Genomic DNA, 13,868 nt, shown 5'->3' with positions numbered 1-13,868 from the left:
GTATATGAATAAATAAAAGCTGAGATCCTTGCTTAAAGTCACACCAAGGGGACTTCATATGTGACACAAAGGTCTCTAGACATTGTTCATGTGTAAAGAGGCTTGTATTTTTAGCATACAAATATCTGAAGCAGGAGAGGTGACTCAGTTGGTAAAATGCTTATCTCACAGATATGAGAACCAGCATTCTACCTCCAGAATCCGCACAAAAATTCCAGGTGTGGGGGCATGCACCACTGGGAAGGCAGAAACAGAAGGATCCCTGGATCCCACTGTAGGCCAATCTAGCCTAATTCAAAAGCTCCAGGCCAACGAACTGTTTCAGAAGGTGGACAGCGCCTGAGAGAAAGGACCACCAGGGTGTTCTCTGGCCTCTACATATACAATAACATGGACACACACCTACACATATATGCATGTGTGCACAAAAAGAAAGAAACCTCAAGGCCTTCTTTAGAGCCCTAAAAATAACTCTCTCCTTCAATCTTGAACATAAGGTTAGGCTATTGTAAGTAAAGGGTTTCAAGGAAATGATGTCAATTTGGTTCTGATTCAGTTGTGATTCTTGGTCATGCAGTTTTACTATAGTTAATTTATATTAGTGTTCATCCCAATGTGTATTGACTAAAAGAGAGAGAAAGAATAAAAGAGAGAGAGACAGATTTCATAGGAAGTTTAAACTTTTATTTTGTCATTTGATTTTGAACAGACAGATTTGATTTTATTTTCTTTCCCCTTTGATTTGTGTTACGTCAACTCAAATTTCCTGCAAGGCATTAAGGTCTCAGCCTTTGGCTCCAGGCTCTCCAATCCGATCCCAATGGCCACTCTTCTGATGCAGCTCCCTGGTGATGGCCGGACAAATATCTTATGTTCTGAGAACTTCTTCTAGGGGTTCTTAATATATCTTCATAATTTGGATTTTCTGCATTCCTTAAACAAACAACACAAGCCTCTCTCACATGATTGGCTCAGACTGTTTGAGATTTCTTTTGATTTAACAAGAAAATGCATAGAGAAGAGAGGAGGAACCTCCTCAGCTCAAATGAACCACTGTCTTCATTTTATCCAAAGATGGTCTGAGACTTCTGACATCCAAGTCCTGAGAGTAGACCCTCAGGAGGTATGTACTACATGAGGGATCCGCTCGGCAGATTGAAGCAGCTTGCCAAAGGCCACACAATCCATAAGTAGAGTAGCTGGGATTTAGACATAAATAGTCCTTTCAGAGTCGGAAAGGGGGAAGGAACAGAGACAGCCAGTCCCCAGAGAAAGCTTAGAAGCCATGAGCAGAGCCTTCTCAGAGCACAGAAGAGAAATTCCTTTTAACCCAAACTCCTCAAGTCTTCTATGTCAGTGAAACTCCGGAATTTCTACTGGGCTTCAGTAATATGAAATGTGGGATCTATTTGAGATAGTGAGCAGCATCAGCCCATGCCTTGTACAAGCACCTGACCAGTTTGGCATGCTTCTTAAGAAGGCCAAACATGGACTTAGAAGGATGAGCCAACAGGAGGGGAAAGGTCTCACTCCTGGGCTCTCTGGAAGCTGGAGCTACAAGCCAAGGAGATACAGTTGGAGACACAGGCATCATCTGTGGGCTCCTTCTACTAGACAGGCCTTACATTTATATCTCTTACCCTCCAACAAGCTTCCAGGGTGGGCTTGGTAAGCCTGAGGCGGGGGTATAAGGGTTTAGACCATGACAGGAGGATGAGAAAGTACACAAACAACGAGGCTGCTCGTGGAACATGGCTCCACGCTGCTTCATCCAGTCTCCTCCCGGTCTTCATACATGCCCATCCCTCTATCACATACAGAGTTGCTGCAAATTCTGGAAGACTATGTCAGTGAACCTCCATCTGTTGCTCTGCTCTCCCATGCTGACCAGGCATTTGCCTTTTAGCCCTGCATGAGAAATCTTTCTGATGGCACCATGACTAATGGGCTAATGTCACAGTACACATCACAGACTGCTCTGCCATCAGTGAGGTGTGTGGTGACAACAGAATGTTCCCAGTACCTCCCTCTGTAGGGAGGGATGGTAAAAATTGGGGTCCTTTTCCACTTTGCCATGAGGCTGAAAACTCTCCTCCCACCCTTTAGGTCTGACATAATCATTCTTCCCCTTTATTCAACATATCACCATAAACACATCCCCATGCCCTGTGGATAAAATCCCCAGATGCCCCTGGTCCCCTGCCCACCATCCTGCCCGGAATAAACAACAGGTCATTTGTAAGAGGTTTTTAATTTCATCTTGGTATGCCATTGAAGAGTGGAGTTAAGGATCTCTATTCATTTCCCCTCACATGTAACATGTGCCACATATTCTCCAGCTGATTTGTACCAAAACCACCTGTGGTGCCACACAAAACGTGTATCACTCTCACCCATCAGACTGGTGTTGGGGTCATGGTGGTGTTCAGAAGTCATAAACGAGAGCACGGAAAACACACAACATTGACTATACCATAAGGGGGCGTGCTCCCTCTGGCCCTGCGGAGAGTGAAGGAGACATGTGGATGAGTTCAATGCTCCAATGATGTCCCTAGACATAAGGCCAAGACTGTCACAACCCCTCTCAGTGGAGTCCCAGTTGCCCTTCTGTCTTCCCTGTGACCCACTCTGACTGCCCAGGAGGATCCTAGCACAGAAAGATCCCACCCTAGCACCATAATTAGAGACGAGAGTACGGAACTGTCTCTGTATGTAATGGCTGCTGGGTTTTCGATGCTCGAGGCTTATAAAATGAGTTGGAAGGCGGAGCCTTGGGTTTCTACCTGGGTGCTTTCTGTTTCTTTGAGTTCCGTAAGGCTGTGTACCAACAGACCCTCTAGAACAGGGGCCCTCCACATGAAGAGTCAAGGAGAGATCACAAGGTAGTCAGGCTTTCTGGGTCCTATACAGTCTTATCACTTGTGAGTTGTTTTCTGTTTGTTTGATTTTTTTTTACATGACCCTTTCAAAAAATGGATATATAGGTCATAGTTTATGAGACCTCATTCTAGACCACTACCATCTCTCCTCCACCTTCTTGGTGGAAGCATTTTTGTCATGGAAAGATTCTGTCACCCCTTGAAGCTAAGTCTCTGCCATGTGGGTTCTGCAAAGGGACAGAGCTTGAGGTTTGGGAGCTGTGCAGTCACAGGCATCTCTCTCGTCAAGCGCCTGGTCTGGTTGTGTTTTAAGTAGTATAAGACTTCACTCTCAGGTCTGATCATGTCCTGGAGTGGAGCCTTAGTGTCCCCAGGGAGGTAGGTATGGCTATCCACCTTATCCACCCTCACAGATGCTGAGGCTAGAGAGCAGACTCATGAGCTAACACTGCTCAACAGCCATGTCAGAATTAAAACATAAGTCCAAGAGTTGTGGGGTTTTCTAAGTGGAAAATATGACGAGGGATCATTCTGTCCTACCCAAGGCCCATGATTCTACCCCAGAGGAAACAGGAGTCCACTACAGCATGCCACCAGCCGTGCAGAGTTGCACAGTTGCTTTCTAGACCTCAACAATACTCTGAAAACAGAATAAACTCAAGCACTCAAAGCCACGGGGCCAGGTGGAGCAGCCCTCTCTGCCCTGCCGACAAGTCTCTTCAAACTAAAAATAAAGTTTATAAAAGTAAATTATCTCATTTTATAACTTAAGTGCATCAAGCATTTCCTTAAATATAGTTCACACTGAAAATAAAGTTACTTCTGCTGTACAGTTGGTGTCTGTTATAATTAGGAATAAACTTTGATGATAAAGTATGAAAGGTTACACACTCACACACACATCTATCTGTCTGTCTGTCTGTCTATGGGTGTATAGATTGAATAGACATATGCACCTCTTGTCAAGCACTTCCCCACAATGGTGGGAAGTTGTTAGGAGTCCCTAGGTACCTAATTTGCATGAGAATATCTATATTAAAAGTCCCTGTCCTTAATGATAAACACATCTTCATATCTAATGCTAAGACTCTTATTAGAAACATTAAACTATGCAATCCATAATGTATTCAGTCTTTGGAAATGCTGAGCTACACCTTATCATTATACAACAGCATCCCCGTCAAAACTCCCTCCCCAACCCACTTCTCTGGCCTCCCATCCTAAAGCCAGCAACCCCTCAGACACTATGGTTGTTCCATATGGGAGCCTAGCCACGCAATGCTAGAGGACGACTCAAGAGGTGAAGTAGGAATTCTGCATGGAGTAGAGATGGTCGATGGGGTTTCCCACTCTGGACTGCAGGGGTCCGGCTTCTGAGGTTGCTAGAAAGCAGTCACCCAGGTTACTGAGGGATGTGTCATCACTATCCAGGTCATGGAAGAGGGGCTCAGCACCTGAAATGGAGAGGAAACGAGGAAGAAGCACAGCTGTCCCCAGGACAGTTGCCTGAGGACAGTCTTGGGAAGAGACTTCCTACTGGGTATGGATGGGGTGAAAGCTACATACAGAAGTAGGAGGGGCATAATCCTGGGGTCTATACTCCCTTTAGGGCCTTCCCACATAAAGTACAGGTGAAGGCCCCACTAAACTATGAGAGAGTGCTAAACTGAGTGCGGCAGGAACAGGCATCACCACGTGTAGATGGTGAGGGTCCTGAAGACGGGACTTGCCACCAGAGTTTGGCAAGGGCAGGAGTCCTGTGGGACTTGGGCCTCAAAAATGGTTCTTGAAAGATAGATGCTAAGAAAACAAACACAGGTTCTTCAAGTGAGCTCCTGGCCTTCCTGTGGTAACAGTTGTCCCTTCAAGCAGCAAGAATACACACAGTCCCTCTGTCGCTTCAGATTTTGTACATCATAGGAAAAGACAGCTGGTGGCTAGCTTCAATCAGTTTAGCCCTGGACAGACATGACAGTGGGGCGCCCTGTGCAGAGCCGCTGCTGCAACTTGTGACCTGGAGGCTGGACAGGGTGCATCTGAACTCAAAGTCCACGAGAGAGTTGGAAACTGAGGTGTCTAAAACTTGTTTAACTTACTAAAGGACGGGGAGGCCTTTACAAAACAAGACCTCCAGACCTTTAAGATATAAGAACTTAAAAAAAAAAAACAACTCATTTTTCCTGTTTTCCTATTGTATTGGAGTCAGTAATTTCAAGATGTGACATGTGTTTTCCAAAGAAGCAGGAAGGGTGGACATCGCTGGGACACGTATACTCAAATCTAGAAAGTACATGTGACTGAGGCTGGCCCTGTAAAGACTGTAACTCCATTAGTGTTTACTGAATGTGTGATGTAGGAAAGTGGAGAGGGTTTTGGCAATAAAATACTTTTTTAACTAAGGGGGAAAAAAGCTGACAAAAATCTGTCTTATATCTGACATTAATATTTTATAGGATTGTTCAATAACATTTTATTTTATAAATATCAGGGTAATTTATCACCTAGTACATCATATGTCAGATCATGTATTAATCACATATGTTACTGACTTTCTTTGCATAAAGGCATAGTGATGAAACTGAGTTGAAACTGGAAGTGGAACCTCTTGCTCCAGAGCCCATCCAACCCCAGTAGTCCCCAGGCCTCACATGAACTTAAGTGCAAAAGTGGGCAAGTAAGAGAGCCTCAGCGAAGGAGCTTCGGGACTGAGAGTAAGTGGAGACATCACGGAAGACTGCATGGAGTCTTGTAAAGCAACTGGGCAGGGGATGCTAGCTGTACGTTGTAGGACACTTCTGCTTGGAGCTGCAACAAGTACCTGAGAGCTACATGGATATGTCTAAAAGAGAATTAGAAGCCCAAACAAACAAGTGGTAAGAAAGCCTCTAAGGGCCTGCGTCCCTCTTACCATAGGGATGCATGTGATCTCCAGGCATCTGGGGTGGGGTGAGACCCTGTCGGAAGGGGTCGGAGTTGTAGACACTCTGCTCAATGGCCAGAAGCTGCTGTGGTGTGGGTAGAGCCGTGTAGGGGTTCATGATCCCATCCATCCCGGCACTCCCACCACCATTTGTCTGAGCTGTGGGACAAAGAAGAAGGCAGGTCATTCTCAATTTGCAGCCCAGCGCTCGACACCACGCTGTGCACCCCTCACCATCAGGTACCCGCTGTTGCTGCCTCACGTGGACCTCTTTTTAGTTCGCATGGCATGGTAGCCTGCTCTGCCTCCAGATCCAGGCACCCATGACAGCCTAGAGCAGATACCATCATGTCTCTGTGGACCAGACCTAGGAGGTCACACTCTTGCTTACACCTAGTCAGCGCAGGAGGTGACGAGGAAAGAACACAAACAGGTGTCTTCTATTAAGTGGGTTTGCCTGGAAGGAGGAGGACTGGATGTCTCTGCACGTGCGGCTGACCCTGGTGGGGCTCTGCCGTTGCAGTCAGCAGCTCCACATGTGCAGCTCACGTGCCCTTGACACCCTTATAAGCCACTCGCAGCTCAGTCCTCTGAGTGCCAATATGTCACTCAGCAAGCTGCAGCTGGAGGCCTGTGGTAGAAGGGGCCTGGACGACAGCGGGAACGGGCTGGGAAGAGCCGGCAGCTTACCGGAACTTAGCCTCTGGGTGTTCTGCTGGTCTTGCTGCTGCTGCTGCTGCCGCCGGGCCAGCTTCTTCATCTGATCAGGAGAGAGCGAGAGCACAGGGCTAGAAGTCAGAGGCTGGGGTAGGTGCACGGGCTCAAGGGAAACAGGAGGGGTAGGACTTACATCCCCCAGTGGGAGGACTATTCCTGAAACAGACAGAGTGCTCCCCATCTCCAGCTTTGACTCAACCCAGGCACATCTGCACCCAAGGCGCATCACCATACTAAGCCGGGTGCATGGTGGCCAGGGCTCCTTCACTCTGTAGCGATGGGAACACAGCTGGCAGAGAAGCAACGTGCAGCCTGTCTTCTCAAAAACAGGGAATTCTTCCCAGAAAGGGGCACCTGCTGCTCTTGCTGGAACTGATCCATGTGAGACAGTAAGTGTATGGATGCGAGATTCACAGCCCAGGCCAGATGTAGTCCTATGGATGCCAATGAGGTGGGACTTGGGTTAAGCAAGAGACTGTCCCCCTTCCATCCCATCTGTTGTCCTTGTGTCTGGGACACCTACTGGAAGATCCATATCTCTGGGTCAGAAGCTTGTCTGCAAAATCATTGTTTTAACCGTGTACTCTGGGGAACATTAGCATTTCATAAGATCTTAACATGTCCTGATACAAAGGAGAAAGACAAAGAGAGATAGAGAGAAACTAAAAGAGAGACTAGATTTTAAAATGAATTTCTTTGCCTCAAGATGTACCAGAGATTTCAGTGTGCTCATCCTTTATGAATCCACAGGCTCCCAAGCATCATAGAGTCTTTTTCCCAATGGAACAACTCATCAATAGCCTTTTTTATTATAGGAATTCAGTTACAGAAAGGCTACCTTAGTTATGTGTGATCAAATAAAAAAATAGAAATGTATCAGCCACTGAAGAGCAGGATTGTGGTGAGACAGACCAGGATGTATGCATTTCATTTTTAAAGTCAGGAGAAAAGGAGAAAGAGCTGTGACGCTGAGGCCGGACCTCAATGTGCTTCAGTGGCATGAGAAGCTTCTGCCTGTGGGAGTGAGGTCGTGTACCACAAGGGAAAAATAAAGCCATTCAGTCCACCTGACAGAATGCTGGCTTCATCTTTTATTTTGTTTTGTTTCTTGAGTATGGTCTCACTCACTATAAAGCCCAGATCAGTCTCAGGCTCATGATCTCCTGCCTCAGCCTTCCAAGTGCTGGGTTTGCACATGTCCCGCAACATCTGGCTCATAATGTTATCACAGTCTTGTCATGTGTGTCTTTGAAATTGTCAAGGAACTAGTATACCTGGAGCAAATAGATAGCAAATAGATAGTTTATGGGCGGGGACATATCTCATTGGGTAAAAACGCGTGACACTCAGGCACAAGGACGCAAATTCAGATCCTCGGTGTCTGGTAAAAGACGAGCGAGACAATGTACACCAGGCGGCGTGACCCCAGTGCTGAGAGGGGAGAGGTTGGAGGGTCCCTATGCTGCGTTGGGTGGGTACTCTAGCCCATTTTGGGCACTTTAGGTTAAGCAAGAGATCTTGTCTCAAAAGACTGAAGTGGAGAACAACTGAAAAGGACACCTGATGTCAACCTCTTGCTATCATACTTAAGTGCACACACATGCATGAGCACCCCCCCACATGGAAACACACATACACATGCAAACCATACACATACACATGCACATGCGAAACAATGCTTTAGATTCAGTTTTCCTAAAATACAGAGGAAGGCATTTATTCATATTGGAAACTGGTAAGATTCATATCCATGACTACCAGGAAACAAAAGCCATTTCACCAAACAATGCTGCTTTCTACAAGGCTGGATGATTGCAATAATCACTGGTAACAATTTTTTTTTTGATCAAGAGAACCACTGTGCCCAATGAGTTGGGTTACTCTGCAGCAATGTTTGTGTTCCTATTGTTGGACAGAGCAAGAAATTCAGAGGCATATAAAGGTTAGCAGCAGGTTACCTTGGCTCTCTGGTTCTGGAACCACACCTGAACAACACGGACGCTCAGTCCTGTCTCCGCAGCCAGAGTCTCCCGTACCTTGAAGAAATTGAACATCATTAACAAAAATTCTGGCACCTTGGGGTACGAGGCAGAGAACTTCCTGGGCAGTGCAGAAAGCCTACAGGCCCTCTTACGTGGCAGCTAGCCTATGGTCGCTGTTTGTTTCACCTGAACATATCCCTCCTACAGGGAGAGAAAGAAATGTTCAGTGATTCAAATACATGTTCCCAGGATATGTTTCTGAGTTCTTCCTACTCTAAAATTAGCCCTCTGTGTGATCCTTAGACATGACTGAAATTTGATGCACTTTAGCTGTAGGCTGTGTTCCTGCAATAACCTACTTAAAGAAATCTAAAGTGAAAATCACTTTGCAAAAAAAAAAAAAAAAAAAGGATTCTTTTTTGCTCTATCTTGCCTAAGCTCATTGATCTAAATTGTTAGTTTTGCCTTTCTAGCTCTACGTGACTTTGGGTGTTTCACAAATATCTGTGTTCACTATTGCCCTGGGTGTGCCTTTTCTAGGGAGAATTAGGCACAGGATGACAGCCTTTTGGAATCTGACAGAGCCAGGTGGGGCAACTCTGGTGCATATGGACGTACTGTGGCCATGTGGAAACATGGACAATGGGGATCCAGATAATGAAAGACGGCTAAACTTCTGCTGGCTATCTAGACACACGGTGAGGGGACAGCAAGATGGTGGGAGTGGAAGTGACAAGGAAACGCAGATTTCAAAAGTGGGACTCAGAGACACTGTTCATTCTTTTTTCTTTTCTTTTCTTTTTTCTTTTCTTTTCTTTTTTTTTTTTTTTTTTTTTTTTTTTTTTTTTTTTTTTTTTTTTTTTTTCGAGGTAGGGTCTCACTCTGGTCCAGGCTGACCTGGAATTAACTCTGTCATCTCAGGGTGGCCTTGAACTCATGGCGATCCTCCTACCTCTGCCTCCCGAGTGCTGGGATTAAAGGCATGCGCCACCATGCCCGGCTCACTGTTCATTCTTGACAGAGTCCAGAGGAGATGGGCTGAAAGCGACCAAGGACACAAACAAAGAAATGGAGGCCTGGGGAAGCACTTCACCCTGACCATGACTGTGGGCCCAAGGAGGATTAGTGCACCCAGCTTCTAAGGCACATCCTTCTACTAAGCCACCTGCAGTAGGAGTGCACACAGGGCCTCTTGCACCTGCTGAAACCCTATCCACACCTCAGAGGCCCAGCTCAGCAGCCACCTGCTCCACAAAGCCTTACAGATCCCTATCACATGACCTTTCCCTTTCCGGGAGCTCCCAGCAGCCCCTCTGCTACCCTGTCAGAGCCTTCTCCCTGGCTCTACAGTTGTGCTTACACACATTCTCCTCACTATGACAGGTCCCTGCAAGAGCCTGTCTGGGAGTATTCCAGTTCGATCAGGACTTCCCTTGGAGTCTAGGGAGCTTAAAGGGCAAGGAAAGGAAAAGTTATGTAGTTGAGCTGGTCTCAAGGTCAAAGTTGTGTCACAGTATATTACTGTCCGATACATACGCAATCCTCCCTTTTCTGTTCTGTGGACAGGTGTGTGCCTCACAATAGTCCATGTTGGGTTAAGCCCCATGACTTGCTCAGGCCCATGGAACCTGAATGCATGTAATGTGTGTGACACCCAACAAAAAGATTTCCATGACTTCCTGCTTTCATGTGGCCTCTTGCTTTCTACCAACCCAAGAGAGCATGTCCTAAGAACGGCTCCTTCAGCCTACGAATGAGAGGCAGGCAGGGCAGGCTTAGATCTGAGCCTCGCTGGGCCATAGACAATGCACAGCTCAAGAACAGGACACGAATGTCTGTTAAGAGCCTTTGTGCCTTTGGCTTGTTTGTTCCTCACAGTAAAAGCTTACTAATACAGATAAGGATGCAGAAAAAACAATCCTGCAGCTAGAGAGATGGCTGTGAGGCTAAGGCACTTGTCTTCAAGGCCTGGTAACATGAGTTTGATTCCCAAGCACCCACATGCATCTAGAGCTTGTTTGCAGTGGCTGGAGGCCCTGGCCCACCATTTTCTCTTTCTTTCTCTCTCTCTGTATCTCTCTCTCTGTTTTCAAATAATAAATACAAATATTTAAAAAAAAAAACAAAAAGATGAGAAGACAATACTAATTTCTTTGGAGTGTTTGTCTATGATGTGTTTGTGTTCACGTGTGAGTGTGAGTGTGAGTGTAAGTGTGAGTGCACATATGTCATGCTGTGCACATGGAGGTCAAAGGAGAACTTTGGCTGCTGGCCCTCATATTCCACCTTATCTGAGGCAGAGGCTTTTGTTGTTCACCACTGTTTGTCAGATCAGTTGGCCTATAAGCTTCTGGATGGTTCTTCTATCTCTATCACCCTCCTCACCATAGGTGAGCTGGGATTACAGATGCCACTATTTTGTCCAGTTTCATGCAGATTTTGGGGATCCAAACTTAGGTACTTGTGCTTGCATGGCAAGTGCCTTGCCTACTAAGTCATCTCTCCAGACTGCTAATTTTCTTAAACACTGTATTTCCCATATGAATTTCTAAAAAAAGAATTTTTTTTTTCTATTTAGCAATGGCCAATGAAAAGTAAGTAACTGCCAATAAGTGGGTACAGCCACTGAGGGACCAGAAACTGCCTTCAATACTTTTCATCTCCTCTTTCTTTTTTTTTTTTAAATTTTTTGTTCATTTTTTATTTATTTATTTGAGAGTGACAGACACAGAGAGAAAGACAGATAGAGGGAGAGAGAGAGAATGGGCGCGCCAGGGCTTCCAGCCTCTGCAAACGAACTCCAGACGCATGCGCCCCCTTGTGCATCTGGCTAACGTGGGACCTGGGGAACCGAGCCTCGAACCGGGGTCCTTAGGCTTCACAGGCAAGCGCTTAACCGCTAAGCCATCTCTCCAGCCCTTCATCTCCTCTTTCTTATCAGTACGTGAATCCCTAAGTTTTTGCAGGGCACATGTTCACCTTGGTGGACTCATATTCCCACTTCTCACTTCTCAAACAGGAAGTATGGCCAAATGATTACAATTTGGCCAACATATATAAGTGGAAATAATATGAGAAAATGCTAGACATATCCTCACAAAGACAGATGCTTGTCCTCCGTTTCTTCTTTCTATACTTTGTAACTGGGAAAATGACAAGTGGTCCAGTTCTGAGGACAGGTGATGGGTAACAAAGCTGTCCCACAAGTCATGGCTGGCTCTCCTTTGGATGGTGACATAACAGAAAAACAAAATCCTATATCATTAATCCAATGAATTATACAAATGTTAACAAAAACTCTATTTGCAGCAGCTCCAAACTGAATACACCCCATCAGTAGGTGAGGGAATGAAGAGACCACAGCCCATCCATTTAACAACAGGAAGGAATGAACTACTACATGAAGGAGTCCCCAAATCACCACTCCAAGAACAAGCCATCCCCTCCTTCAAAAGATTACAAACTAAGGCCACCTTATTTTCATATTCTTTGTTAAGTCATAGCAAAAAGCTTATGTCTATGCCACAGCTGGTACCTATTATTCATATTGTTATTATCCTTTTAAGTATTCTCTCTCTTTTCCATGACTTGAAAGGTATGAGCCAGAGTTCCTTGGAGTTGGTGTGCACACAGAAAACCCTGGGGAGGGTGTATTGCTTCTCAGACATATTTTAGGTCCCTGGAGCCTCCTCTAGTAGAGCTCATGTCCACCCACATGACCTAAGACTCCCAACTGCCCTCTGGCATCTGGAGTACCCCAGGGCACACAGAAGAGTAGGGCCCTGCTCCCTTCTTCTGCCTTCTTCCCTCCTGTACCTTTCTGCAGGGCTTGGAGGATACTTCAAATGACGCTTTGAATGCTCTCCTTTGCTGGGTTGTCAAGATGGTTCTGGGACGTTTGGGACGTTTATGGTCCTTGCCATCCTCAGGAGCTCCTTTCCCTGCTCCATGTGCTGACTTGCAAAGACTTTCTTCATCATCACTTTTGCCTAAAAGAAGCAAAGATGATGCCATAAGTCCAGGAAAAGCTCCTCCTGGAACTGAAATACTGGTCTACAGCAGGGCTTGGGAAGGTCACATTTCCAGGATGGCTTCACATGCAAGTGCAATAATCTCTATAATGATGATCAAAAAGCTTTCAGAAAGAAGCTAAGAAAACACATATCTTAAGCTCAGAAGTAGGAACCAGAAAGTCCAACATTACACCCCAGGGTCTTATCAAAGTGTGATGACCCGGATCCACGTTTGCCAGCTGGTTTACCTTGAACAAGCTAATAAACTGTATGACTCAATGTCTTCATGGAGGAAAGCCTAACCTAAGATAACCTTAGTCAGCGGGATTATTGTGAAGAATGCTCAGCATCACAAATGCTGAGTGAGTGTTGATTTTTAATGTGATTTTTTTTTCTGGGTGTCATTTTCCAATGCTAGACATAGAGGAATCATGTATAACTTCCCAGAACCATGCCAGAAACTTGGGCCACTGTCAGAAGATAGACAATATTACTGTTTAAAAGCCATTGAGAGCCAGCACTATAATACCTACCAGGACAAGAGAAATGGCGTGGAAAAGCAAGCCAACAACTCATCAAAACTGCTTGTATATAAAATAAGAGTCCCTATCCAAGTAACCACAAAACTCTATGACTTGCTTCAACCCTATCCTCAGTGAGCAATACAGGGTTAACTTTGAAAGAGAATAAAGTCCTTGGCATCTGTGGTGGTTTGAATATAAAATGTCCCCCATAGTCTCATGTGTTTGTAATTAAGCTTCTTACTCAATCCCCAACTGGTGGAGCCTTGCTGGAGGAGGTGTGTCACTGGAGGGGGGGACCTTGGACTTTATTATTCAGGCTTTACTGGGTGATCATTAGTTCACTCTCTTTTGACTTCTCTGATGATATGAAGGTGTTATATTAGCTGTCCTCTGTGCCACGCTTTCCCCACCATGAAGCTATAAGCCAGAGGGGGAAAAAAACTTTCCTTCCATAAACTGCTTCTACCAGGTGTTTTGTCAGGCAAGAAGAAGTTTACTGCTAAAGCATCTGTCTTATTCTTTCCTGGACTACCTCTTATATCCACAGGCTTTACACTTCTGAGGAAAAGGAGTTACCAGGGTCTGAGACATGTTCATATGACAGAGTGATTTTTTTTTTCTTCTATGGCCAGTAAGGGCAAGTGTATGTTCAAACGATCTTAAGAGGACATCCCATAGCTTCTGCATTCCACAGAGCCCACTTGTCGTCCTTCCTCCAGTAAAACCTTTGCCCTAAGAGCGTGACCTACTGTAGTCCCTCAGAAAGGCCCCTCAGAAGAGATCTACCAGTGCATGCAACATGCAGTGTTTTTTCATTTACTCCATATAGGAGG

The 13,868-nt window shown here is 45.5% G+C and overlaps 1 protein-coding gene across 1 annotated transcript in view; it reads right to left on the bottom strand.

The window, feature by feature from the left end:
• Positions 1-1,984: 1,984 nt before the first annotated feature.
• The window catches only part of Lmx1a (LIM homeobox transcription factor 1 alpha), a 157,175-nt gene continuing 145,291 nt past the window's right edge, over positions 1,985-13,868 (bottom strand). The window contains exons 5-9 of the mRNA XM_045131549.1: positions 12,315-12,487; positions 8,475-8,552; positions 6,490-6,559; positions 5,788-5,958; positions 1,985-4,333 (exon numbers count right to left, since the gene is read on the bottom strand). Of these exons, the coding sequence (XP_044987484.1) occupies positions 4,173-4,333; positions 5,788-5,958; positions 6,490-6,559; positions 8,475-8,552; positions 12,315-12,487 (653 nt within the window). The 3' untranslated portion in view covers positions 1,985-4,172. The remainder of the gene's footprint in view (positions 4,334-5,787; positions 5,959-6,489; positions 6,560-8,474; positions 8,553-12,314; positions 12,488-13,868) is intronic.

Source organism: Jaculus jaculus, chromosome 1 (assembly GCF_020740685.1).
Source record: "Jaculus jaculus isolate mJacJac1 chromosome 1, mJacJac1.mat.Y.cur, whole genome shotgun sequence".
Classification (NCBI taxonomy): Eukaryota; Metazoa; Chordata; class Mammalia; order Rodentia; family Dipodidae; genus Jaculus; species Jaculus jaculus.
The sequence above is the reverse complement of the archived record's forward strand: the minus strand, read 5'-3'. Positions and strand labels throughout refer to the sequence as shown.